At 47.6% G+C, this 27,568-nt stretch overlaps 1 protein-coding gene and 1 long non-coding RNA gene across 7 annotated transcripts in view; one reads left to right on the top strand and one right to left on the bottom strand.

Moving 5' to 3' along the window:
* Positions 1-8,380: 8,380 nt before the first annotated feature.
* The window catches only part of Trabd2b (TraB domain containing 2B), a 218,620-nt gene continuing 199,432 nt past the window's right edge, over positions 8,381-27,568 (bottom strand). The window contains exons 7-9 of one of the 6 annotated variants that reach the window (XR_015620078.1): positions 12,747-12,850; positions 11,085-11,379; positions 9,817-10,632 (exon numbers count right to left, since the gene is read on the bottom strand). Coding sequence is in view for 5 of the 6 variants with exons in the window: in XM_087551217.1 (XP_087407343.1) it covers positions 11,208-11,379; positions 12,755-12,850 (268 nt within the window). In the remaining variant the exon portion in view is untranslated. 6 annotated transcript variants of the gene reach the window in all.
* LOC148005984 (uncharacterized) lies at positions 13,072-16,494 on the top strand. Its single transcript, XR_015620423.1, has 3 exons — positions 13,072-13,158; positions 14,333-15,191; positions 15,608-16,494. It is a non-coding gene; the product is annotated as an uncharacterized LOC148005984 (long non-coding RNA).

The raw sequence follows: 27,568 nt of genomic DNA, 5'->3' as shown, positions 1-27,568 counted from the left end.
GCTCAACTGTCATTTGTTCATCACCTTGAACAGCCACAAGGCTCTGAATTTATTACTGTTGCTCACCACAGAGAGACCCCTCTGACCAAGGCTGAGACTGGGATCTGCCCAAAAGTATATACACAGAAATAGTTAGAGCTCAGTTTGGTGCCAGGTCAATTTAGCTAGATACTAGTGAGTACCTATTAAGCCTATGACCTTCCTAACCATGATTTTTAATCAGGTTTACAGTGCTAGGCATGGATAATCTAACACTGGGCATTCCTCAAATCCAACCAGAGAATTCTAGGTTGCTACTGCCTGTCCTTCCAGGAAGGTTAATGTGGAGTTCATAGAATCTATAGTTACGTAAGAGTGTAGAGGCATTCCTACCCAGCAGTCTACTTTGCACTCCGTGCTAGCACTCCAAAAGCTAGGTCACATGGAGAAGCAAGCTCAGTGTCAGCCTGATTTCTCTGTATTTAGCAACCAAGGAATGTGGCGAGTTCGCCAATAGGGTCTAGTTCTGATGGACAGCTAAGTCGAATGCAAGAACCTACCTGTGTCATTTTGGGGACCCTAGGGGCGTCCCTGACAAATGGTTTATAAGAAAGTATTCTGACTGCGGCACTCAGATTTTTAAAGAATAAACAATGGTTTCCAGAAGCAGCATTATCCAGGCGTGCAGGATGTCTCCATCCTTCTAATTCATACATTTCAATGGACTTGCCAAGTGGGCGGTTTCCATATGGCTCTTTCACATACCCCTCCCTTGGTTAACTCTTCACCCCTGCCCCCTCGACTCCCTTGTCTTTTCAACCCCATCCCTACACAACCTTTTCACCATCAGTGTCTCCCTGTCTGCTTTAATATCGCCTGTGTTTCACCAGGGCCCCTCTAGGTCAGGGTATTTTCTAATACTGACTTGTCTGCTGGATGCAGGGCTATGTGGGAGTAGAGGTTAGTGCCCTCATGAATGGAGGTGGCAGCAGCTGGTCCTGTACAGGCGGAGTGCAGAACGAATGTGCCATTAGGGTCTTCCTCAAGAGGAAGGCTCCTAAGCTCACCTATTTCCCCTGGATGGATAAAGAAGCCAGGGATGTTATTGTGTTTGGGAAGGATATTGTTTCTTTCAAGAGGAAGGAAATATTAAGAATAGAGAATGGAGGGCTAGAGAGATGACTCAGCAGTTACAAGTCCTGATTGCTCTTCCAGTGGCCCCGAGTTCAAGTCCCTACAACGACACGGTGGCTCACAGCCATCTGTAATGGGATTCAGTGTCCTCTTCTGGTGTGTCTGAAGATGGCTACAGTGCACTCTTATAAAACAAACAAACAAACAAACAAACAAACAAACAAACTTATCTTTAAAAAGAAGAGTAGAGGAGAAACATTTTTATACTCCTATCTCTGTAGCAAGTGTCCCCAAAATAACGCAATGATGGCATTAGCAAGTATTCTTACCTTCCTCCTGGAGCTCAGTGGAAGTGCTTCTGGGACATCAAAGACGACACTGGCAGGTGGTATGGTATGAAAATGTCACTAGAAATACATTCTTTTGTGCAACGATGAATATGGTACAGAACCTAGGACCTTGACCATGGTAGGCAAGCAGGCCACCATTACACAATAGTCCATCTGTCTATCATTCTTAGAAACAGGGGTCTCACTAAGTTGCCCAGGCTGACTTTGAATGCACTCAGCAGCCCAGACATGCCTTGAACCCATAATCCTCTTGCTGAATGTCTCAGCTTCCTGAATGTCTGGGACTATGAACCAGTGCAACGGGTTCACCTCTATTCTGCTTTGCATATCTCACACACACACACACACACACACACACACACACACACACACACACACACACACACGCTCATCAAGAATGGTTGAATTCTACCAAATGTTTTATCATAATCTATGGAGATTATCACTTGAATTTTCTTCTTAGGTCTTTAAATATAAATAAATGATAGCATCCCTCTATGTGCACCCTACTTCTTCCTCTTCCCCCTCCTTTTTTCTTTGATGGGTGTCAGTATATTGCTCAGGCTGGTCTTGAACTCCTGGACTCTTAATTTGGCTATCCACATTTTTCAAAGGCTACTTCAAGAGTCCACAACTTCTCACCCATACTAATTCCCATTAGTACAATGCTTTGTCCTAATCCATCTTTGTATCTGGTAGGGGGTTACCTAGAAAAAAAATTCTTTTAGTGTTATTCCAGATTCCTCTCCTCTTCTCATCCTTCCCTTCTCTTCTCATCCTTCCCTTCTCTTCTCTATAAATGGCTATAATAACGCCATCTTCCTCCGCATTGAGTGAAGCCTGAATGAAGCAGAGTAATTGCAAGCACCAAGCACAAAGGGATTCAGATTCAGCAGATTTTTAGTGTTTTACTTGGTGCTTGGTTCTACAGAGACCCACTCAGTGCCTGTTCTGTAATTACATGACCACAACACAAGGTGTCACTGAAGTGAGTCTTAGAGCAATGGTGAGAAGCGGTCAAGCCAGACTGAGACTTCCTTAGCAGCACAGCAGGTGAGGCTTCTTCCCTATCACAGGGGTCCAACCACATCACTAAGCACCCAGAAGATGATGGCTGAGGCCCTGGCAATGCAGAGGCACTTGGGTTTCTTGACCTTGAATCTGACAAGTCTCAGAAGACCTCAGAACTCTGGAGAAGAAATGTCTGGAGATGTCTCAGTTTGATCTCTGATGGACTATTCAGAAAACTATGTATTCAGAAAATTATTCAGAAAAATATGTAATTGCATATTTATTATGTATAGTTTATATTAAGTTTTCTTTTAGATTTACTGCAACATTACATTGTGAGTTAAAATAAGCTTGCCGTGGAGATTTTAAGAAACAAGACCCCCAGGATAACCACTGAGAATATCTGGCTGTACTAGATCTTTCCATACCTAGTGTTACTTTGCATGGTGGAGACAACACTTTGCATGCAAGTGCAAGTGCTGTATTCTTTTTCTGAACTAAATTCAGCTTACAAAGCAGCTTGCATGTTATAGTAAAAAACGTTCCTGTGCATTAATTTTAGAGGATGCGTACCCCATAATTACTTGCCCAGTTTTCAGTTGTGGGACAGGTTAGTTGTTTCTACCTACTTACTGTTAAATACCTCGATGTACCACACACCCTCATGCATACAACTGCACATGCTGCAGCTACCTACCCACTCTGCAGTTGATTGGTTCTGCCTACTTACCGTTATACTCCTTGATGTGCTATGCACCCTCATGCATGAACATCTGGTGATGGGATCGCTGTGTGGACTTTTAAAATACTTGATCTAAACGGCAGAGCAGGGATGCTAATTTTAGAGAAGAGCTGGCAGTTTTGCATGAGAGAAGCAACTGTTTCCTCTGGAACAGTCTCCGTGGCAACAGCAAGTTAAGCTTGAGATCTCGCATGGCCCCTTAAGCACGATTGCTTCCCATTAAACAGTTGTGGCACTGTAATATCAGTTAAATGATTGGCTACAGGTGAGTGGGAAGGAACGGACTGGAGGAGCCACAGGGAAGGGCAGGCAGGTGGGATGCCAGAGGAAGATACCTGTGGAAGCCCCACCCACACTCTTCCTTGCCCTGCTGCAGTTTTCTATTTAAAGTCTCCACGGGGCACTCAGGAGACTGAGGAAACAGCCGGGTCTCAAAGCCAGGAAAGTGCAGCATCAAGATAGAAGGTAGATCCAGAATACAGTACAGAACAGGGCAAAGCAGAACTGAGTTGGGCTGGTTGGGACTTTCTGGCTACTGGCTCATCTCATGCGTGGACTCTAGGTGGCACTGTAGCTGCAAAAGTTTTGGGCTGAGGTGTTTGGGCAAAGCTACTGGGAATTTGGGAGAGGAAGAAATAAAGGAAGACGCATGTGATGAAGCAGACGAAGAAAGGGAGGTCCCAGGCTGTCCAGGTTCAGAAGAGACGAGCTGCACTAAGGTCTCATTCGTCCATTCGCTCACCCAGTGAACGTTTACTAAGTCCCACCCGAGGTCTGTCAGGGTGTGATACAGATAAAGTGATGGGCTGAGCAGGTGCATCCCTGAAACCATGTAGCTTATGAGAAGGAAGAATGGCCAACACTAGTTACACTAGTTGACCCTCGTGTGAATAAGCAATGTGTTTGAGACAGACTCTGGGGGCCAGGGGTGAAGGAGTTGAGCTAGTGTGAAGGAGTGCATGGCTAGGAATGGTTGTCCTGTAGCGATGAGGTTTGAAGAAGTGAGAGTGAACATGCAGAGAGAGAGAGAGAGAGAGAGAGAGAGAGAGAGAGAGAGAGAGAGAGAGAGAGAGAGAGAGGAGGGCCTAGCTAGAGAAGATGTCTGTGCTGAGAGGAGCCAACTAGACACATGGGAGGGGCTCTGTAGCTGACACAGCACCTTTGGCCTTTTATCCTGAGAGAACAGAAATCAGTTGAAGGCTCTGTGCAAGGTGGGGGCTGGGTACAGAGCTGTTCACTGAGAGACTTACTTTGGTTTACGGATGGAAATGGCCAGTGAGGTGACTGTGTATCAGGCAGTACAGTTATTTAAGTTGAGGGACTGTGGGACTGGATGGGGGAGATGAGTCCCAGAGGAGTGAAGTGGACAGATCACAGCTAGGGACTGAGTACTCTTGATATGGGTGCACACCTGACAGAGACACTCAGAGGGATGGGTATGAGCGACATCACCGAGGCAATAGCCGTTGGGCAATGATCAGGTTCGGGTGAGACCAGTCACGTGACTTTTGATACCTTTGTAGGGACTGACACATTCTTAGCCCATTGTTCCTCCTTGGCTCAGGAGCAGGTGAGGCCATGTAAAGAGGGGGCCTCCTCTCATCAGCAGGTATGGTGACCCCACTGGATCATTGTGGGCCTGCTTGCTACAGGATGATGTGTTCACTCTGCTCCTTCTTTCTTTTGAGGGTCAGGTACCATCAGACTTTTGGTGGCTATGGCTCTGTGAATGGGATTCTGCAGGATTGTGTTTGATATTTTGACTCAAATGTTTACCAGGGTGCATTTCCCCAGGACTTAATACTGGGGCGAGTTTTACAAAGCAGGATCGTGGCCAGATATTCAAGCAATTTTCAAATCTGGATTCACTGGGGCTAAAGCTGAGATTCTCTCCCTCTGTAAGACCCATGAGGCCTTTTCCTCTGTTATCCTGGAAGGGAGAGAAGAACGCAGTGGATTGCTTTAGAGTCTTCTGAAGGACAGATGCTAAGCAGGTCTGAAGTTTGGAGGAAAGACGTAGGCAAATCACCACAGGTCACCAGTAAGAAATGTGGACTGGGAAAGACAGCCCTAGGTGGGCCTTGAGGAGTTTAGTGTTTTAGGGGGACAGATGAAGGTGCACCCATGAAGTTGACTGAACAGAAAGATAAGAGTGACCTGAAGATGAGGTGGAGCCTCAGAAACCTGTAGGAGATGGGAGTTTCAGGGGGGGGGGTGGCTAGCACATGTCAGATTAAGTGACAGGGAAGCTGCTGGTGACTTTAGCAAGCTCAGTTCAGAAGGGTGATGAGGGATGCATGTACCAGATTTCAGTGGAAGAGTGTGCAGGAGGTGGGACTGAAGGGTTCAGGGGAGGCAACTGCTTTGAGATTTTGGGGGTGAATAATACATGCCTCCCATTCATTTTGGCTGCCTGTATCTTCATTCTCCTGTGTCTGGAGCATTCCCAGATTTGAAATATTTCTGAGAAGCAGGCCTACTTCCCATCACACGCAACACAAGGCAGGTACCGGTGCTTGTCTTCATCACTGACCCGGAGCTGGAAGGAGCCTGAGGAAGGGCTTAAGTGTCAGTCCAAATTAGAAATCTGGGGCTTGTAAAACAGGAGAGGAAGGAACGTCATCCATCTGAGGAATGTTTCTGTAGAGATGATGGCTGTGGGAGAAGTCCTGGCTAGCAGAATTGGTGACAGCCAGTGGAGAATGATGGTAGGCTGAAAGGGGTGGAAAGGGTGTTGCCATGGCACCACAGAGGGCAGAATTACCGGGGCATGAGAGAGATGATAGAAGTAGTCTACCTTCCTTGTCCTCCTGGCAAGGGAAACTGTCCACCTAGCCATCACCTGGGTACTTCTCTCATATTTAAGTCAATGAGAACGGGTGTCATCCAGTGAGTTTTGAGAAACGTTTAAGCCAATGGGATCACTGTTCCAATCAGTCAGGCAAATCCAGCACTCCAAGAAGTTACTTTGTATCACTTTGCATCCAGTTTCTCTCTAAATCCTTGACCCCAGGGGGCTCCTTGCTAGATAGAGCTGTTAGTTTCTCTGTTTGAGAGTTTTATACCAGTTCAGGGTGTTGTATCTGACTTCTTTCCCTCAGTTTTGAACGAGAAAATGTCTGCTCTCTGCAGAAAGCACGTGGGTCAGCAGTAGCAATTCAGCCCTCCTCAAGGAGTACCCAGTATGTTTACCACTTGTTTCTCCACTCACTGTGGGGGCTAAAGTCATGTCCAGTATTTGGCTACTCTGACTAAGGCAGCTCTGAACGGTTTTGTACAGGACTCTTTGTGATGTGTTCCAACATCGTTGATTTATTTTTGTCCAAATCATAGCTGAGAAACCTCACAGCAACAGGGAGGGGCTGCTGGGTCCAGGAAAGGATTTATTTTTAAGGTGTAAAAGACTGGTGCACGCTTAAATGTTGCTGCTCACCATCTGCTTGGCAGGGATCTCTCAAGGAAAGGGAAAAGGGAAGATGTGAATCCTGAGAAGGAGTAAGGGGAGAGGATCTTCCCTCAGCTGGAGGGGAGGTATTGTAGGGGAAGCAGAAGCACAGGGAGATGGGGTGGGTGTGTGAGGAGAGGAGCAGAGGAGCTTTTCATCAGATGGTTTTGGCTTTTACTGTGAAGTAGGAGGCAAGTACCAGGCTGAGAGAGGTGGCACGGTGTCAGAGGTTGTAGAGAGGAGTGAGGTAGGCAATGGATACCATAAGGAGGGCAAGAAGACAAGGACAAGAAAGGTGAAGTGGGGTGCTGGACACTGAAGTCCAGCAGAGGCTAATGTCTGACAGGAGAGTAGACCCACAACTTACCACAGAGCTCCCACCAGGACCCCAGGGCAGACCTGAGGAGGGCATGGGAAATGGCAAGTTTCTGAGGAAATTATTAGATTCAATGGAAAATGGATTTCAAAGGATTCTGTGGACCCTGTGACAGGTTAGGTATGTACTGAGTGGATAAGTGAGTGCAGAGGGCATGTAGTCAAGTTCAAGTGCTCTTTCCAGGACTGCAATCCAGTGTGGACTGGATGGCCTGAGGTGTGCATTCTGATCCTGCTCCCACCTCAGGCTCATCATGTAAGTGCTAGAAAGGCTTGCCTTCTCCACGTGATAGAGACGCCCACAGTCTCAGACAGCTGGAACACACTGGCCACTGGGATAATGTTCATTTCTGGTCCCAATTCTTCACCCCATATAGCAGGATTCCGTGGTCACAGGCTTTACCACATCTTTTTACAGTGAGGGGAGTAGCTGCCCCCTTCAATGAATTTTCGCTCAGCCTCATGACTTGATCATCAGTTGGTTTTGTGAACCTAAAGGATATTGTGTCTTGGTGATTGCAAAAGACAGTCACTACTCTCTCAGCCTGCCCGAGAAGTAACATACTCAGTCACTCTGTGTTGGGGACATGTACTTAGCGGAATCTACATTGTAACAATTAAGTTGAGGACAGCCAACGGCAACAGAACGATTGCAATTGAAGCTACTACAATGTGGGTCATTTGTTTCATAGTGTGACTGACTGATGCAGAACAGGCCTCCTGTCAAGTGCAGGTGTGGTCACCAATACTGTCTCTACTTTGGGCAGATTGGTTTAACAGAGGTAGATGTGACATCCCTTGGGACTTATTTATTTATTTTAAATACTATTTAAAAATCAAATTCCAATTCTAAAATTGACATTGAAATCTAAGAGGCAGATGGGAATGTTCACATAGCTTCTTGGAGAGACAAGGGTGGCTGAAGAGACCCACGGAGTATCTTCTGCTGCGCACACGTGGGAGAACCTAATTGTGATGGGGTGCAGGGGGTGGGTGGAGCTAAGCTGAGAAGGGCTGTTGCTGAAGGATGTAGTCAGACATTACACTTGAATACCAGCAACTGATTTTAGGCTTAGCTTGAATCTCTATCCTAGAGATGTAGGAGAGTATGCATGCTAATGATTTGACCATGGGATTACTTTCCCTATATTGGTAATAATGTGGCTGGGGAAAACATGTTAGTTAGTGCTCAGTGCAACTTTTAATCAAGTACGAGGTTTGGTACAGGCTTGACTGTCCTAGGTGGACCTCTGGTTGAATGAGTTCTGCATGTCAGCCATGGAGTGTCACCAGCGGCCTTATGTTTGTGGTCAGCTTTCTGGTGGAAATGCATTTTCCCAGAGGTCAGACCAAATGATCAATTTTATTCAAGCACAAAAATGACAGTTTTCGTTTTTCTTCATCTCTTTGATGAAGAAACACCATTATAAGTCCAAATTGGTTTTGGAAGCAGAGGTGCTTCTTAGAGAACCCCAAAGAATACATTGCTCACAGTTTTTGATTTTAGGATTCAGCTTTCTTTCCCACGTTATTGACACTGAGGGATACCTGATGCTGTTTTAATAGTGAAAGAAGGCACTAAAGAAGGGGGAGAGGCTGAGGGCAAAGGGGAGGGGCAACGGATGGTGCAAAGACCCAGGACAGGTAAAAGGAGAAGCCTGGAGTCCTGTATGTGAGCAGGAAGATGAGCCCTGAAGTTCCTCTCCTGGCTGAGACAAGGGGGCGTGTAGGGGAGTGCTTGGTATGTCTGGGACCTGGCATCTGGGGTCAGATGCAAGCAGAGGAAATTAAAACCAAAGGGCCCAGTGAAATAGGATGCAGACTCCCCCTTGTGAAGGAAGGCCACGGTAGTCAGAAAGAACTATAAACAGAGTGGCAACAGAACCAGAAGGGAGGGCTGACTGGGCTGAAGAAGCACAAGATGGGTGAGGGATGTGTCCTGATGAAACCAGCTGGATTTGACGTTCCCATCTGTCCGCAGAGGGGCTTCATCCCTCCGCGACAGCTCCTGCAGTGTCTTTGCTGGAAGGCCTTCTCTGAATGTGCTCCTGTATTGCACTCTAGGTCTCCAGGCTGGGTGCTTTGCAATCTGAACGTTTGTTTCTCACAGTGCTTTTCCAAACTCTGTCTGTGATTTGTGTAGGATGTGGAGACGGCCAATCCTGGGTTAGGCTGGTCCAGGTAGATTGGCAGACATAGAATGCATGCCTATCCTGCAGTCTTGAGGAAAGCAACTTGCCTTTCTGGCTAACACCTGTCTCCGCCCTCTGCTTACTGCCCGCTGCCTGCTGCCCTTCCTCTTCCTTTTTCTGCCCTCTTGGCCTTCATGCCAGGCCAGCCTCCATGCTCTGAACTTCCTCTTGTGATCATGACCTCTTGTAATAACGTAGTACAAAGAGACTAATCCATGTCCAGCCTAAGGCTTTGAGAGAGGCCATGGGATGCAGCTCCCAGCAGGGAGCCTCACACCTAGGCAGAGAGAGGTCCTTCTTGCCCCTGCTCAGTCCCATTTCCCCTGGCTGTTTACTGAAGTTCTGCTCTCCGCTCCTCACTAGCTTGCAAGTCAGTTCTTTTCTCTTTAGTTTTCAGTCTGTTGCAAATCATCAGCCTCAGGACACTCATTCACAGTTGTAACGCTGTAAAGTACACTGTATTTGTGAGCTGTCCTGTGCTGTTTGAGGTCAGTGAGAAACTAGCTCTGGAAGCAGGTCGATTCCTACATCTCAGGGCCAAGCATGGTAGGTTTTTGTTTTTGTTTTTGTTTTTTTTTGTTTTGTTTTAAAGATTTATTTCTTTTATGAATGAGAATACACCATCACAGTTTTCAGACACAGCAGAAGAGGGCATCAGATCCCACTACAGATGGTTGTGAACCACCATGTGGTTGCTGGGAAATGAACTCAGGACCTCTGGAAGAGCAGTCAGTGCTCTTAACCGTTGAGCCTCCACATGGTAGCCTTAATGAGCCCTCCAAGACCTTGTGTCCAAAGGATGGCCTGTCCCTGTCCTACTCTGTGACAAGAAGGGAAGAAAACAGCAAAATAGAACTAGAGTAAAAGCACAGTGTCCTCAGGAAGATAGAAGGAAAGGCATTTCTGACAGAGGTTACTGTTTATTCCATGATATAGAAGTACCTACAGGCTTCTGGTCCACAAACCCCCTCCCTCACCTAGAGACTAACTGGCTGGTTTCTAGACCTATAACCCAGAGCCATGGCCTGTAGTTAAAAGTGGTACAGTCCACAGCCAAGAGGGCTTGCTGTTAGCTGTTGAGCCCCTCACAGGAGGCCAGAAAGTTCTGGAGTGCAACTTTCTGGTTGCACTCCAAGGAGCATGTTTTATTAATCTGTGGCTCCTCTTGGCCTGGCTGGAGACTCACATCGAATGTGCATCGGAGATCTGGCTTGTGGGTAAGTTCCTGAATAGGAGCCTCAGCTGGACTTTGTCTATAATTATTCACACCTCATTAAAATCAAGAAGTCCAACTTCATTGCATCACAGCGTTCAAGTGACATCTCAGAGTTTGAGAGGCAGCTCACCAGGGAGACGGGGCAGTAGAGAGGCAGGAAGGGTGTTAGTCGAAGGGGCTGTGTGTTCCTGGGGGTGGGAAATAGATGTCAGGTTCATAAAGAGATTTACAGTGTACTGCCAAGGTGACTGTTGATATGAAAGGAAAAATAAACCAAATCTAGGGGGAGAGAAAGAGTCTAGGGGCATCATTTCATATGGGTGCCCAGAGATGTCTCTGAGAGGGAGCTGTTATGCAGAGCATGAGGTGGGTAGGAGGGAGGTGACAGATATTGGGAGAAGGAAGAATACCTAGGGCAGAGAAGAGAAGGGCACAACCCCGATACAGGAAGATGCCAGGACCTCAGGGAAGAGTAAGGAGAATCATGTGACATGGAGCACAGGTAAGCCAGGAGAAGGGGTAGACATGGGTACTGAGGTTTTGACAGATGAGAGCCTCTCCTCAGACTTCGTAGCTAGGAAGTGGCTGAAGGGGGTGGTGTGGAAACTTAGACCCAGGATGCTCTTCAGCCACTTCTTACCTCTCGAAACCTGGTATTGTCTGTCAGTTGGAGCCCAGAACATTGGCTTCTTAGGGCCATGGCGGAATGCATGAGAGAGAATGTAACTGCAGCACGCTGAGGAGATACTGGGTGAGTGAAGGTCTAAGACAAATGAGAGTGTAGCCGTGAGTTTGATTTCTCAAGACAGAGTCTTGCTATGTTTCCCATACTGGTCTTGAACTCAAGATCTTCCTGCTTCAGCTTCTTGGGCCCACATCCAGCTCTCCGTGGATGTTTGATACTGTCATTTCCCACAGGGATACAGGCTTCAGTGCTAAGTGAGTGGGTTAAAATATTTTGTTAATTTACTCATTCACTTTAATTCTGCCCCATCCTTCCTCCTCTCCTCCCAGCCCCACCCTTATTAATCACTCCCCCTCCAGTACCTCTTTGCTCTTTCCTCAGAGAAAGGAGCCACGCCCCCTTGGGTTTTTGTTTTCTTCATTAAGAATTAAAATCTTACTTTGAGCTAGAGAGAAGCTTCTGGGGTCTCTTTAGTGAATTCCTATGAAGTGCTGACTGCATTCATTCTTGACTCTAAATCTAAACCCAGTTTAGATGTGGCTATATCACCTGATTTCAGAATTTAAACCCAGCTAAGATGTGTTTACACCACAAGGTCTTGAGGGCATTTTGTTGTTGTTGTTGTTTTAAAGTAACTTGGACTTTCATTTTGGGAGCATTCGAGCCATACCTTGGAATGAAAATTATACACAGCTTGCTATGTAGTTAACACAGTCATGATTATGTTTAATCGTTCTGAAGTGCCACATCACTGATTTCTGAGACGGGTCTCTCCTGTCTGTTCCAAGTGACCCAGGAAGAATGATTACCCAGAATCGCTGAGGGCAGAACCCCATGACAATCTGCTTTGGATTCCTCTTTCCTTCTGCTTGTGTGGCCCACTCCAGTGGCTTGGCTTCCAAATGTAACCCACTTATTGATCTGACTTGGTGGGGTAAAAAAGGAAATGACTCATTTTTTCCCAACCACTCCTTCAGTGAGCTATAGACACCCCTGTAGGGCCAAGTATGTAGATCCAGTGGCTTTTACCCATCACTGGTAAGTGATCGTAAGGGTCTCCGTTGGTTGTTGTTACTGGGCAGCTGGTGTGGGAAGTTCTGAACCAGTCTTGCCCTCCTACCTCAGTGAGCCCAGTAGGGATAGACTGGCTCCTTTCTCCACTAGAGATGCACAGTCTTTATTTATGGAGCCTCAGCTGTGTTTCATAGATACTAGGAAAAATTCCAAGTAACATCTTGTTACATAAGACATTAGTTTGCTCTTCTCAAGTGCTCCAGATGAGATCTGAGGCCTAGAGAGTAGTTATTCGTGCAGGTTGTGGAGTTTGACATGGGCTGAGGGACAACGGTCAAACCATCTCACCTCACACAAACTTAGTTCCTCCTCTATAAAGTAGGGATGAGATCTTCACTTTCAAGGATACTGGGAAGAAGGCCTTGATCTTTGGGTGCCTTTAGAAAGCATACAGAATAGATTTTACTATCATTCTGATTTACAGATTAAAAACCGAGACTCTGAGAAGTTGAGTTACTTGCACAGGATTGAACTCAACCAAGAGCAGAATGAGCTCAGGTCTGTACAGCTCTAAAAAGCCCCGTAGTGTTCAACTCTGTTTACCTCCTTACCCAGCTTGCACTGAGCTCAGTCTCTTTGTTCTCTCTGCCAAGAGGAAGTGTTCTTCACTCTGCCGACACAATAGGGCATCCTTTTGAATGAAGTCACTGTAAGAATGTAATGTTAGACTCCAGCTGGCTGCTCCGACCTCAGCACCCGCAGCAGCTTTTCTCTCTCACAGATATGGACAGGCACCCCATTGAGACATTGTCCCAGAACCCCTAGCTAACAGACTTCCAGGCACAGGATCTCTCACCTGGAGAAACAAGATGCCATTAAAACTGCTACTGATGGTCACATGTCCTGCTCTCCATCTTGCCTTCTGCACGGGAATCAGAGAGCCTGGCTGACGGCTGGCACTGTGAAACCTACTCATTCTCAGAACCGGATAAGAAGAGACTCCCACTTCTGCCAGGTGGGCTCTTATCCCTCTCTTTAGAGCCCCAGCTAGGCTATTATTCATCTGTCTGTCTGTCCATGGCATTAATGACTCTTCTAATAAACTCCATACCCCCAACAATCCATTTCAGTGTCCCTTTTGAGATCCCATCTGAGATAGTTCAATCATTTTCTTTTGGGGAACAGCCAAGCACTCTAACCTCCTCCAGAAGAAGGAAATTTCTTCAATGGCTTTATAACAGATCCTCATGTTAGTTAGTTCGTGGTTACTCTATTTACTTCCTTCCCCTATCATTTAAACTATGTAAAGTACCTAGTTGGTGTCCATTTGTCCAAAATTGGATTAGTTGAAAAGAGAGAGGTTTTTAATATTTTTTCTTCAATCATAAGCCTAGAGTCTACTTAGAGAGGTAAGGCATGTAAAATCCTTGCAAGTAATATAGCAAGATGTATATGATCAATACCACGAGTCCAGGAAGTTAAAAGCACTGTGCTCCAGGGAGAGTCTGGTGGCTGGATGGGTGGGGAAGATTATAGTCTGAGAGAGGAAGCCACAAAAAGCTTCCTGGGAAATTTGAATGGAGTTGAGGTTTAAGACTGTTAGAGTTTGGAGAGGGAAAGGTGAGAGAGCTATGTGTGGTGTTTTTGCTGCACAGAGCTCACTGGGGCAGAGAGGGGGGGACTGCAGCATGGGTAAGGTACCCATTCTTCCAAGAAGCCTCTCCTTTATATCCCTGAGCCTCTTTACTCCCTGCTTGGGGATTTTTATGACCCCATCCATCTGTTTGCAGTCAGTCTCAGATTTGCTTTGAAATTCAAAAGCTGAAAGGGAAGTGTGATATTGGAGCCAGAGCAGCAGGCTGGGCTGATTTCTCCAGGAAGGAAGGAGTGCCTCATGAAGCAAAACTCACTACAGGCAGAGCACTTCTTGCTGGCTGGAGTCCCCAGGCAGTTAGGACCAGGGCGGGTGGTGGTGAGCCTGGGAGGAACTTCTAACCTGTCCTAAACCAGTAAGTCCTGTGGCCATCAATGTGAAGCCAAGCATGGAGACTAAGAGGCTGTCAGCAGGATCTTTGGTGTCTGATCTGGCCCCATCTGGCCAGTGTTTGTTTTCTCTCCCTGCTCTGGCAAACTGGCCCAAGCCTGCTGGGAGAGTTCACCTAACCTTCTATGCCTCCTTATTTCCCTAGCTCTGCTGCCACTCCCACATGCCTTCTTCAGAACTTCAATGTCATACAGAAGAAAGACTTCTTTGGTAAAAGTCAATCATTGATCAAGTCCAAGATCCACAGTCTGGACCTCCAAGTACTGCTCATTACTTTCCTGATGAAGAGTTTGGTGGAGCTCTAGTCAATCCTTCTACATCTGTCATTCACACAGAACCAGAAGTGTGACCTCCTGGGTGGTTCCCTCCTACCTGCCTTCCCATACTCCACCCACCATTGCATGGCTGCCTTTCCTACCATTTAGTTCCACATACCTCAAGCCTGTTCTCTGCTCTATGGATGCTGACCTTACATCTCAGAGAAGCTCAACAGAGTCACACTGCCCAGGCAGAAAGCTCACGCAGGTGGCAGTTAGCTGGTAGGATTTACCACCTGATACAAATCATTATTTTTTTCTAAAGAAGAGATGATTTCAAAATCTGGCAGTTGAATTGAGAGGTTGGGAGGTAGAGAAAGAATTTTAGCCCCTTGAAACTAGACATCGCTTTGAAATTGTCTGCTCCAATCCTGCATTTTTTCTAGGGTGGAAACCGAGTCTCAGTCCTGATGGTTTTTATGAAGTCACTGGCAAAGCAGAACAGGAGGCACCAAGGGGGCCTGGACTAGCCTCTTGGAGTCTTTGAGCGAAGTTGCAAGGATTATGGGGCACCTACATTGTCTCTTTCAAGGGCCAGCCACCAGGGAACACACCGTTGTCAAGTTTTTAGATACTAACTAAGGATGCTCTCTTGACTGCTCACCATGCTGGCTTTGTAAAGGCAGACTTCATTTTCCTGGCTTCCTGGACTGAGGGTTCATGGACATGTTCAAGGACAAACTAACAGTAAGCAGCCACGGCGGGCCTTGGGACCCAGGCCAGATGTCCTTTGTAGTATTCCCTCATGCTACCTCCCTCACGCAAAGATGAACGTACAGTGTTCTTTAGTATGAACAGGCAGTGACGGGCACAGGGAAACAGGACAAATGCATGTTGGTTCTAGCCACCAACTCTCTGGGATCATTTCTCACAGCTGAGATGTGCTGAGCAGTGGCTGTTTCTTCAGACTTTGAGATTCAATGTCTTATGTCAGTGCAAACAGTTTAGCATGTCCTCTATGTTCTGGAAAAAAATCTTATGAGCAGTACCAATGCTTAAAAAAACCAAACTAAACCTGGTGCCTTAGCTGTAAGGAAAAAGTAGAAGGAAAGTAGTTTGAAACAAATGCCATTGTGATTTTGGTTTTGTTTGTTTGTTTTCAGACGACATTAAAGGTAGGTTTATTGGGAAGCTGCTCTCAAGCAGGCTGGGTGAGTTCACTGGCCCCAAGGAAGGAAGCCAGCAAAATTGCCAGGGTGCAGAGTGAGAGAAGAGAGGGGGAAGGAAGAAGAGGTGGAGGAGAAGGAGAAGGAGGAGCAGGAGGAAGAGGAAGAGGAGGAAGAAGGAGAAGAGGAGGAGGAGAAGAAGGAGAAGAAGAAGAAGAAGAAGAAGAAGAAGAAGAAGAAGAAGAAGAAGAAGAAGAAGAAGAAGAAGAAGAAGAAGAAGAAGAAGAAAGAAGAAGAGAGGTAGTTTTGTTTGTTAATGTTTGTGGCCAACACCACTTGTGGAACTAACACAGTGGACAAAAGTTTGCACATGTCTGTTGAAATAGCTAAAATATGTGTGAGCAGGGGCAGGTACACGTGTCTCTCACACCATCATAACCTCTGTAGGGCAGTACTGGAAGTGCTGACATTTGGTAAAGTTTAGAACAAAGCCTCGGAATAGCCTGTTTCCAATACAGCGGGGTGATGGCATTCCTTTAAGCACCAGTGTGCATTAAAACTTAGCAAACACACACTTTGTGTTTATATGAAGGGGATTTAAGTTCTAGGCTCAGATAATACAAACGGACTTCCCTAAGAATGTTGGTCAAGGTTGGATTGCAGGGTGAGTGGGGGTGGTGTTGTGGAAGTGTAGCAAGGATTTATTTGTAGGAATCTGTCTTCAAATTACCAACATCTTAGATCCACGGTCACAACCCCTGTGCCCCCAGCATCTATGCGCCCTGTATCCCTGTTATCCCCTGGTACCTGTGAGTAGAGGTACAGCCCCCAGGGAAGATCATATTTAGAAGCTAACTTACAGATAAAGATGGGTGGCTACCACCATTATGTTGTATTGCTATTTATTTATTTATTTGCTTATATTCAGTGGAATGGAACCCAGGGTCTTCTACATGCTAAGTACTTTACCACTGACCTACAACTTCAACCACTACTTTGGTTTGGATGAACATAATTTAACACTCACACTGGACAGTGCTTTTCAGCTCAGGTTTGAAATGAATAAAACAAACGTATTCCATTTTCTAAAGACTTGCTGGTCATGGAGGGGATGGAAACATGAATCAGGCCCTTGGCTTTGCTTTAAAAAGTAAAAAAAAAATCAACATTTTAATGATTAGATTTATAGAAAACCATATTCTGAGACTGGCTGTGCGGAAACTTCGGAAGACACGTTAAGGAGGTGCCAGGGCAGACTTCTAACAAGGAGGTAGGAATTCGGCTAGATTGTGAGCAGCAGGAAGAAAACATTCAGTTGACAACGGGGAGAATGGGCAGCAAGCTGGAGAGACAGTGGGACAGATGGAGCTGGGGAGCCAGAAGCTCTACGTGTCTGGAGCCTCATTGTCAGGGAAGAAATGGGACACATGTCTGGAGACACTCCCTGGACAGTCTGTAGTGGTCTAAGGAGCGATCTGATCTATGATGAGGTGGACAGCAAGGAGGCAGAGGATGCGAGTGGACCCTCCACAGTATCCCTGCTCCCTGAGGGCCGACTGGCCCCTGTGGCAGGAGCTACGTATAGGAGATACTCACAGCACTTTCTGCTCCCAGACTCCTCTGGGAGCACAGGTGGCATTTCTTTGGCTGGGAGCACAGCAGCGTTGCCACACAGTCTCAGTGGGATGAATGAGTTCCTCTGAACATATCTGTGTGCTCCCAGCTCTCAGCTTTCTGCATAGTACTCTGCTGTCTCAGGTTCTGGGGAGCAGAAGGTTTGTGAAGCTGAGGAGGAGAGCAGAACTTGACCGCTGCTCAGTATTTAGGTGAGCCACCATGTGCCAAAGCTGGAAGAGGAGCCTAAGGGCTTTGAAACTCCTGCTCACACCCCAAATGTGCAGCGCCCCAAAGGCATACTGCCTCTCCATTGGCCCTCCTCTGTGCAATGAAGGGACTGAGCCAGCCTACTTCTCCACATCCCATTTTACAGCCTTGCCCCCTTCAGATCAGCTGTGTAGAGCCCAAGTTCACAGCCTAAGTACGTTTGTCCTCTAGTGGCAGCTGCTGAATGTAGGTGAGACAATGATACCTGAGCCTAAACATCTCAAAATCTCTTCTGCGAGTGGGTGTGTAGCTGATGTGGGGATGATGCAGAGAAGAAAGCTGAAGGACTTGGCAGATACATTCTTCGTGGGGATCCCAGTGGGGCACCGGAAGGGTATCTGGAATATGTGGGTCACACTGTTTCTGTGACCAGACCCTAATGCAGGAAGCCCAGCAAATAGCCTTTTCCCCTTTACCTCTCCTAGTTCTGACACCAGCCGCAATGGGCTTCATTCCTCACCTCTCCAAAGCACAGAGCTACCTACTTTACTTTCTGGGGCAACTCTGGACTCTGGTTATACCATACAAACATCACATAACACACACACACACACACACACACACACACACCACACAAATACATCCCATGCACATACACAAACATAGCACACACACCACACGCACATCACAAACACAAACACATCACACACACCACATGTATTATACATACATGTACTACACATATACAACACATAGTATACACACACACATCCATGAGCACATACTATACTATACACATACTACAGTACACATCTGCACACATGCAGAACACACACACACACACACACACACACACACACACACACACACACACATGGTGAGGAGGGAAAGAGAAATGAGGTAGGGACAGAAGAAATGCTTTCCAAGCCTATAACTAACCAACATAAAAAGGAGTTTCTGAAATTAGCTTTATTTTCCAGTGTCATAAAACAGTGGCCTGGTTGATGGTTGTCTGAACAGCAGCTGGACTCATATCCTGACTATCCTAGCAATGCTTGGTTTCTGTCCCACACTAGCCTCTCATCCCCAGCACAGAGGGAGGAGGGTTTCCAGTTGGGCGCAGCACAGCTTGAAGCTTAGCTCCCTGGGCCAACAGGTTCCACTTTTCTTCCTGACTACTCACAGCACAGATGCAGCTAGGCTGTTCCTACTGGGTAGCAGCTGGCAAAGGTCTTACACAACCCTTCCCAAACCCCCCTCCATCCCAGAGCTTGCCTCGTGCCCCCCTTCTATTTGATCATGCAAATCAGCACCCCCACCAAGTCTCATTCTTTACTGGCAGTTGAGACCTACAGGAGAGTGCAGGGCTGTGAGGCTCAGATATAGAAGGACCTGCTTGCAGATTTTCTCCCATGAAAGAGAGGTTGTCTGCCTCAGGTCCTTCTTCATTCTCATTGTTCCTAGAGTTTTGTTATAGTTTAGTTCTTAAGTGTCCCCCAAAGGCCCATGTGTTAAAGACTTGATCCCAAGTAGTGTTCGGTGGTAGTGGGGATTTAAGAAGTGAGGGCTAGTAGGAGATCTTTGGGCCCTTTAAGGGGACCAATTAGATCTGACTTTATTCTCTACCTCTTGCTTCCCAGCCAGGGAGTGAGCAGTTCAGTGCTACTGCTGTGATGGCCATCATGACACAGACGCAAAGCACATGAATGGACAGACATTTTCCAAACTGTAAACCAAACGGGCCTTCTTGTTTTATAAACTGATCTACCTCAGGTATTTGCTATAGCAACAGAGAACTATCATATCACTCATCCTTTGGCCTCTTTACTCCAGTTTTCTCTGTCGAGGAAGAAACAGAAATATTCTCACTGGTCATACAGGATGTCTTCTTTCCAGAGACGATGGGAGAACCTGTGTTTTCTTCCAACCCCAAATCCTAGTGGAGGTTCCAGAGATGGTGTTCTTTCTGAAAAGGATTCTGTGACTATGATTTGACACATCAAGACATGAGCACAGCTTTCCTGAGGCCACGAAGAGGACCAAGGTCCAGCTAGAACTGGAAATAAAGATCTGTGGGCTTCATCCCAAGAGGCGGGTTGCTGTAGGACACCATCTGATGGTGGTACAATCATGGATTATCCAACCTCCAATGTCCTGAGTGATAGGGAGGGTCCCCAAAGGACTTGGCATGGTAAAGAAGGATCGAGGATACAGGTGAGAGGTCAGGAAGCAGGGCCTAGAGGGAGGGAGGGAAGGGGAAAGAGAACAGAGACAGCTTGAGGTAGAGCTGGCTCCCTTCTCCATGGAGAGTTCCTAGCTCCTATGCAAACATTTCACAGAGCTGAAAGCTACCTTCCTGAGCTTCCTCCAGGGGTCAGTTCTGAATTTGTTAATAGCAGTATAGAAAGGTCTGCCTGGGGCTATATTACAGAGATGGGTGGCTATGGTGGTGTCTTCTTGATCTGCTATTCCTTCAGGAGAGAAGGGTTTGGGCAGGGCTTCCTGGAGGGGAGAGCAAAGCCTTAAGCACATTAGGTACAAACACTGAGAGTCCCATTTTGTCACCTGTTGCCATGTGGGAAGCAGTTTGGCAGGTGCCTGAAGGAGTCTTCTTCTTATTAGCTACCTTTCCCATCATGTCCTATTTCTGCATCTCAGATTTCTTCTGGGAGTTCTTGAACGGAGGAACAAGGCTCCTGGGAGAGAGGGGGAGGGGGTGGGGATGGGCAGAGCACAAGGCTGGGTCCATAACAGGAATCGGAATCCTTACACCACTGATATCACCCCAGAAGACTTCAGAGGGGCTGGGAACACTCATTCCCTGGAGCTTCCCCATTCTCCAGTTGTCAGAAGCAACAAAATCCTGGGTAGATTCCAGGACATTTGACGTCGTGGGATCCTGACTTCACCAACTTGGTCTGCAGAGTGTGGATGCCAACACGTTCCCTGCCCACTTCATAGCCATGGTTCTCTATCCCCAGAATAGCAGAAAGAAAATGAAGAGGTTGGCTTGGGGCCTGACTGTGGGTTCCAGGCCTGACACACCATGTGATCAGCCGGGCACCTCAGTTACTTCATCTTTACAGTGGAGCTAAGGAAATTCTGCAGATGAAGAGAGTCTAGAATTAAATGCTTTGAATGTTTTCCCATGTATCCATTGTAGCATTAACATCCGTGCCTAGAAATGGGCCCACCCTTACAGTATTTATTGGCCCAGAGCTCAACAAGTAGGCTGTGCTGGCTGACCAGTGAGCCTAGAGACCTGTCTGTCCTCACCTCCTTGCACTGGGATGACAGATGTGTACCGCCATGCCTGGCTTCTTACAAACAAAACAAAACAAACAAGCTCTAGGGGTTGGCCTGAGGTCCTCATGCTTGCATGGCAAGCACTTGACTGACTGAGTTACCTCTGTACCCCTTGACTTCCAACTTTGTAGTGGCTGTCTTCTTTGTCCCCAAGTTCTGGGGACTTTGCCTGGTGAAACTTGAAGATTCCAGGAGCTAACACTTGGTGCTTCCATATGAAGTGGCAGAAAAGGTTCAGTGCGTCTTGTTAGACAGACACCCACCCACCTTTTCTTTCTTTCCTTTTTTGTGGACTCCATCACTCCTCAAGCATTCACTCCAGACAGCTGCTATGTAGCAGCTAACAGCCACTGTGCTTGGAGATGACAACACAGAGAGATGCATGTACAAGGAACCAAGAACATGTCAACAATCTTAGCCCAGCAGCCCCTGAGGCACAGAGAGCAGTGGGAACAAGTAGCTAGCTAGGTGTCGGGAGTTGGGGATTTTCTCGAGGCAGATACTGCTGGAGATGGTGCACGTAGGATGAACAGGGGCCTGAGGATCGATGGGTGAGACATAGAGATGCAGGCAGCCTGGCAGCACTGGCAACAACACATGTTAAGGCCAGGTAGACAGTGCGGATAAGCAGAAGGCCCTGGCAATGACATGGAATGCTGCATCCTGGGAGAGGGACCACAGAGAAGTGGTTTCCTTGAAACCACTAAGCAGGAGCTGGGTCTGAAGGGGCCTTGGATGTCTTTTGCCTTTTTGCAGGGAGGCACTGAAGAGTATTCAGAGCAGAGAGAGACATGGTCACTTTTGTAGCTTGCCGGGCTCACTGTGGCTGCAGGGGAAAGAGTAAACCAGAGGGACAGTGAAGGCCTGAGCCAAGGAGAGCCCAGGGGTGGGCAAAGTGACAAGGAACAGTGAGATGGGAGCCAGCAGAAGGCAGGTTCCTTTAGCAAAGCCCAGGTCAAAGCGGGGTATCACACAGCTGCATAACTCTTGCTCCAAACCACCGGCAGCTCCCTCTGCCTGGCCAGACCTACACACCTCCCTTGTGCTGATCTTCTGCACCTACAGTGTCCCTGCTTCAGCTACCCTCTCTGCCCACACCCAAATCTGTGCATGTAAAATGACCATTCACATTCTCTGTGCCACACCGTCACAGGCTCTAGCCCTCACAAGGCAGGCCATTCCCCGAATGTTCCCTGCAGAAGGAAGAAGGAAAAGGGAGAATTAAACAGAAACACCAGGGTCAAGTTCATAATATCTTTTATTAATATATTATGCTACAAAAATATTTTTGGCAAAATAACATTAATAGCATCTTTCTTTGTCTTCTATTATACTCTTAAAGAACTCTTCATGACAATTCATGGGGCGGGGGGGGGGGCGTGACGGAAGAGGTGATAAAAAACACCACAAACATGGTGAGAGCGGAAGCCAGCTTGGTACAATGAGGCACAGTGGGGTAGCCAAGGAATCTGAGACTTAGAACTGGGCAAAAGCTAAGACCAACCAACCCCTTCTTCAGCCGTGAGCCACACCCACCTCTGCCTGGCAGCCACAGAGACCCTAGTCTCACCCTAGGCACCTTAGGCTTGGGTCCTATTCAAAACCACATTCCCCAAGGCAGGTTTTAGGATGGAGGGCGTCTTTAAGTTATGCTTTCTTATCTGTCACATGCTCCCATCATGGTGGCCTGTGGTGCCTATATGATACACAGATTTCCCCTCTTGGCCTTAGGAAACTCTCCCTATGGCCCATGGAAAAACGGAAGCTCAAAGAACTTCTGGGGCTTCCCAAAGCAGCAAGCAAAGGCCTCTAGAGGGGAAGATCCTAGTCTGTATTTGGAGACAGGGGTGAGGAGCTGACATTCCCTGGAAAGAGCCAGGAAGGGTCCCAAGGGTCTTTATAAGCCCTGACTTCCCTTCCCCAAGGTTGTGCACAGACAGAGAAGTGGATCTGAGCTGGAGACATGGGCAGGGTTTCAGTCCAGCCATCTCCTCCCCAAAAGGTGCCTTGCCCAAGGGCAGCAGGAATTTCTGCCAGCTCATGGCAAGCCTGGTTGGGCTGTGTAGGAATGGGGGAGGGGTGTAGGGAGGCTTGACTGAGTACTGAATCTGCAGGCTTAGACGGCCAGCCAGGGTGATATTTTTGGCCGCCTAGATGAATTTTTGGAAAAATAACAATGTTTAAAGAACCCAAACCTTACAAAGTCAGGGGCACATTCATGGCATTTACACCAATCCTTTGCCAAGATTCCCAGCTGGCTACCACATCTTTAGCCAGTGGACATTGGGGCCTTGCATGCTATGTGTCTACCTACACCCAGAAAGTTCTACCCTCAGGTGCTAGTCTTTACCAGTTGGCGATGTGGAAGTCGTCTCAAATAGAAAGCCAAGGCCATCTTTTGCCTTTCCTAGCTCCAACCTCTTCTTCCTCTGTTCTGCTTCCTTTCTTCCCTTGTCTCTCTCTACAGAGTATCCCTATAAGGTTGAAGGTCATAACCCTTCAACACGTGACCCACCTCATCGTTTTGCTTGTATTCCCAACAGGGAGCAAATTCATATCCAAACAGCCCTAACTCTGGAATGTGGGTGTGGTACTGGGAATGTTCAAAGGGCTCCATGGAGACATCTGGGAAACAAGCTACTAGGTTTCTCCTCACAGGATAAATGGCTAGGGGAAGGGAAGAGAGCTTCCCCTGGGGAGCAACATGTATAATATACCATGTCTAGTCTAGAAGTAACAGGCATGATTCCATCTGTCAGGTTGAGGTGGGAGGGATGAGACATGGCCAGCAAGGTCAGCTGAGTGAGGTCATGGAGGGTCTTAAATGCCAAGTAGAGGGCCTGGTGTTTATCTCATGGTTATTACTACCCCAAGCCTGTTTATTTTGCCACTTAGGGTGTCATCAAAGCTACAACTAGCAGTTCTCTTCTCTGGGATCTATTGTGATAGGGGCTCTGGGCTCTGGCCTCTGGTGGGATAAAGTGGGTAGCAGGTGACCACACTCCAGTGAGGAGGATGTGCTTGGGTCTTTCAGTGTAAGGTGAGTGTTTCGAGTCGACCTCAAGTCCACACATTGCAGACTCTGGATCTTTGTCCCCTGAGATTGGCACCTGCACCTCCTTGATTCTTTTGCCCCAGTTAAGTGCTGGTCACTTAATCTGCTGGACCTCAGGCCTTCCATCTTTCTGTCTGCCTCAAAGTCAAAACAAAAGTCCTAAAATTACTCATGGGAATCTCAAGGGAACTGGGCTCTGTGTTTTATGAGTCTAGCTAGCAAGAACATGAAGTCTGAGAAACTGCTGATGGACTCCTGGGTCTGTTTCCAGAGCAGGAAGGAAAGTGGCCTAGCCATACATTCTGGTTTTGTGCTCAAGGTCTCCTAGGATGTAGACCAGCAAGTCGAGTTTTCTACTTGCTTAAACCCTGGCTTGGTAGAGATCTACAGGGGCCAGGAACTTCGGCCCTAGATGCCTGACCAACAATGGCTCTTTTTCTCTAAGTCATACCAACCTTGAATTTTGTTGATTATTGGCCTAGCCTGCCCTTCCTTCCTTCCTCCTTCCCTCCCTCCCTCCCTTTCATTTTTCATATAGCGTCTGGTTATGAAGCTCAAGCTGTTTTGGAAATCACTATGCATCCCAGTCTGGACCACAAACTTATGATGCTCTTGCCTTAGACTCCCAAGTACAGTCATTACGGACATGTGCTGCTAAGCAGGGTACATCATCTTTAAAAACTTTAAAATGTGGCAGAGGAAGAGAGTTTGGAACACTTTCTTCCCTTCCAATCTTCCTTAAGAAGGGATTTGGAAAGTTAAGCGGCCTGATGTTGGGGCTGGGAAAGTAGTAGCCCAGGATAGCCCTACTTGTCCCATGTTGAAGGTGAACTCTTCTGGGCCTAGAAGGGTGGGTACAATTCAGCCCATGTGTGTAACCCTGGCACTGTGCTTGCACAGTGATTACATGCTGTATTAATTCACCACTTTGGCCCCACGCCTGGCACAGGTCTGGGCACACGGTCAGGTGCTTGGACTGTTTCCCCAAATGCTTCATCTTTAATTAACCTCAAGCTTGATCTCCATACATCTCATGCCATACTCTGCCCCAAACAGGGGAATCTGGCCTGTGTGTTTCCAATTCCTTTACACTTATCTCATCCCAATAGCGCTCTGCACGATCCGTTTGATGTCTAACTTCTGAGCCTGCTTTAAAAGTCAGCTAAGCCCCTTCCCGCTCAGCAATAGGAAGTCACATTTTTTTTTTGCCAAGGATAAACTGACTCCAGTCCTGGTTGAGGTCAAGTTCAGTTTACAGTATGGTGCCCATGGGACTGGCGGGACCCTGTGAAGCAGAGTTCCAGAGTCTTGTCAGGTCTCAGGCTTAAACCTGTCCACTGGAGCAGAGCTGGAAAGAATCCTGCTGTCTGCCAGGATGCCTGTGGGACCCCTGACTATGCAATGAGTTGCCCAGAATCCTGCCATCTCAGAAGGGAGATGTCTGCCAACCTAAGCATACTGGTGCTGTAGCCAACCAGGCGCCATCAAGCCTGCCAGGGAAACCCATGTGCAGTGAGTTGAGAGAACAGAACTGGAGTCAACAGGCCTGTCCCAGCTGGAGCACCTTCGAGATGCCTTTTCTCTTTCTGGACCTTAGCATTATTCTTTCTCTTGTTGACAGGTGAGGGCTCTTTTTTGCTCTCAGGATCTAGGACTCATTAAATAATTAGCCACAAGTCTAGCTTTGAACTCAGGACTTTTGCTCACTGGGTCCTCAGTCAGCCCCTGGGGGACAGAAGGGCTCTGTGTCCCAACTCCCTGCCTTCCCATGCTGGCTTGTCATCCTGCCAGAGGACCCTGGCTATGGAAGCCAGTAGAGGGAACTGGTGAAATGGCCTCCTTGCTTGGCATAGGAAGCCCGGGAGGGTTCCAGTTTGGGAAATCTGCCTCCCCTCGAGCTTCTCCTGTCAGAAAGAACAGGAGTAGAACACAGTTCATAGAACAAGGTTAGTTTTTGTATCACCCCGATCCAGCGCCGGGTATGAGGGATACACCTTGGGTGGATCTTTCCCCCTCTTTTGGGGGTTCAGTCTTATCATTGAGTTAGAGGTCATCACATCACACAGCAGGCTTCTGGCAGGTGGCTCCCTTTACCAATGTCATCACAACTGAGGCTCCTTGCTCCACCACCCCTACAGCTGTTCTGTTCCCACTCCTGCTCATTCCTGTCCTCTGCCCAGCTCACTTCCTGGCTGTGGTTTTACCAGCCCCTCTTGACTGGAAGCTGGACCAGTGCCACTGGAACATAGATCACCCACTTGCTCTGTGACCTTGGGTAACCCCATTCATTTTTTGGGTCTCAGGGTAGCCATCTGACCATGGGACTGGGTTCATCTCCCTCAGCTCCAGTCTCCCACTTTAATGGAGAAACCCACCAGGAACCCTGGAGGGCCAGTCCACAGACACACGGGACTTCAAAATAGCAGCATTCATCCGTTCTTTCCTTCCTTCCTTCCTTCCTTCCTTCCTTCCTTCCTTCCTTCCTTCCTTCCTTCCTTAAATTGTGGCTCTGGGGACTGGAGACTGGACAGGGTTTGGGAGGATGGCTGACCACCATGCCTCTGGCTCTGAAATCTAGCCTCACAAAAGCTGGGGCTGCCTTTCTCTTGCCCTCAGAGGTGTCTACAGTGTGAGAAGCCAAGTCACAGTCCACACAGGTCACAGAGGTCATGAGAACCTGGGCTCCTTCCCTGGGTTGGTGTTGGGGCTAGTTCAGGGACTATAACATAGGCTACATAAAAATAGTTTTATCAATAGAATAAATACATTTTCTTTTTTAATATGGACACATATTTTACAAAAGAGCCCCATAGCACTATGGGAAATTAAGACCTTCTACAAAAAAGAAGATGTAACTTGAGTACAATAAAGCTCTAATGTTCTAAGGTCCCTGTCCTTTGTGACCTGCCTTGAGGTGTTAGCACCCTCTGAGGTGGGGTCAGATGGTGGACATGGCCACAGACTCCTGTGGTTTCTCTGGCTTCTCTGCGAGGGTGGTTGAGGTCAGGAAGGCCCAAAGGTGTGTAGTAAGAAGGGGGCCACAATAGAGGCAGTGATGGCAGGGAGGAGGCCCAGTGAAGGCGCTGAGCTGCTGGTAGGCCCCACAGGGTCCTGCTGCTGGAGTTGGTGTGAGGACTTGACAAAGGGCTTGGTGGTTTCAGAGCTGGGGGTAGGCTGGAGGGGCAGCGGAGGTGGCGAGATAGTAGTGCTGTAAGGAGGAAAGACAGGCACTGTCAGCAGCCTCCTCATAGCAAGAGGGCTTCAGGTTCAGCTCTAGCTTTAGCAGGTTTCTTAGGGAAGAGGAATCGTCTAGAACCCCGCAGCCAGCTCGACTGACTCCTAAGGACCGGGTGGGCCCACCTGTGACCAATCATGAGGGTGAGTTCCAGGCAGAAACAATTGCAAAGTCAACTGAGGTCCCCAGAGTATAGCTTCCACCTGTCTCCTGGTGGTCTACACCTCGTTGTTCCTTACAAGGTTGCTTAGGGTGGCAGAACACACACACACACACACACACACACACACACTCACACACACAGACACACACACTGGCACACACACAGACACACACACACTCACACACACTGGCACACACACAGACACAGACACACACAGACATATACACACACAGACACACACACAGACATGTACACACACAGACATGTACACACACACTCACACACACTGGCACACACACAGACACACACACACACTCACACACACACTGGCACACACAGACACACACACATTGGCACACACACAGACACAGACAC

The sequence above is a fragment of the Rattus norvegicus genome, chromosome 5, assembly GCF_021556685.1.
Source record: "Rattus norvegicus strain SHRSP/BbbUtx chromosome 5, alternate assembly SHRSP_T2T, whole genome shotgun sequence".
Lineage (NCBI taxonomy): Eukaryota > Metazoa > Chordata > Mammalia > Rodentia > Muridae > Rattus > Rattus norvegicus.
This window is presented reverse-complemented; position numbering and strand designations above follow the sequence as displayed.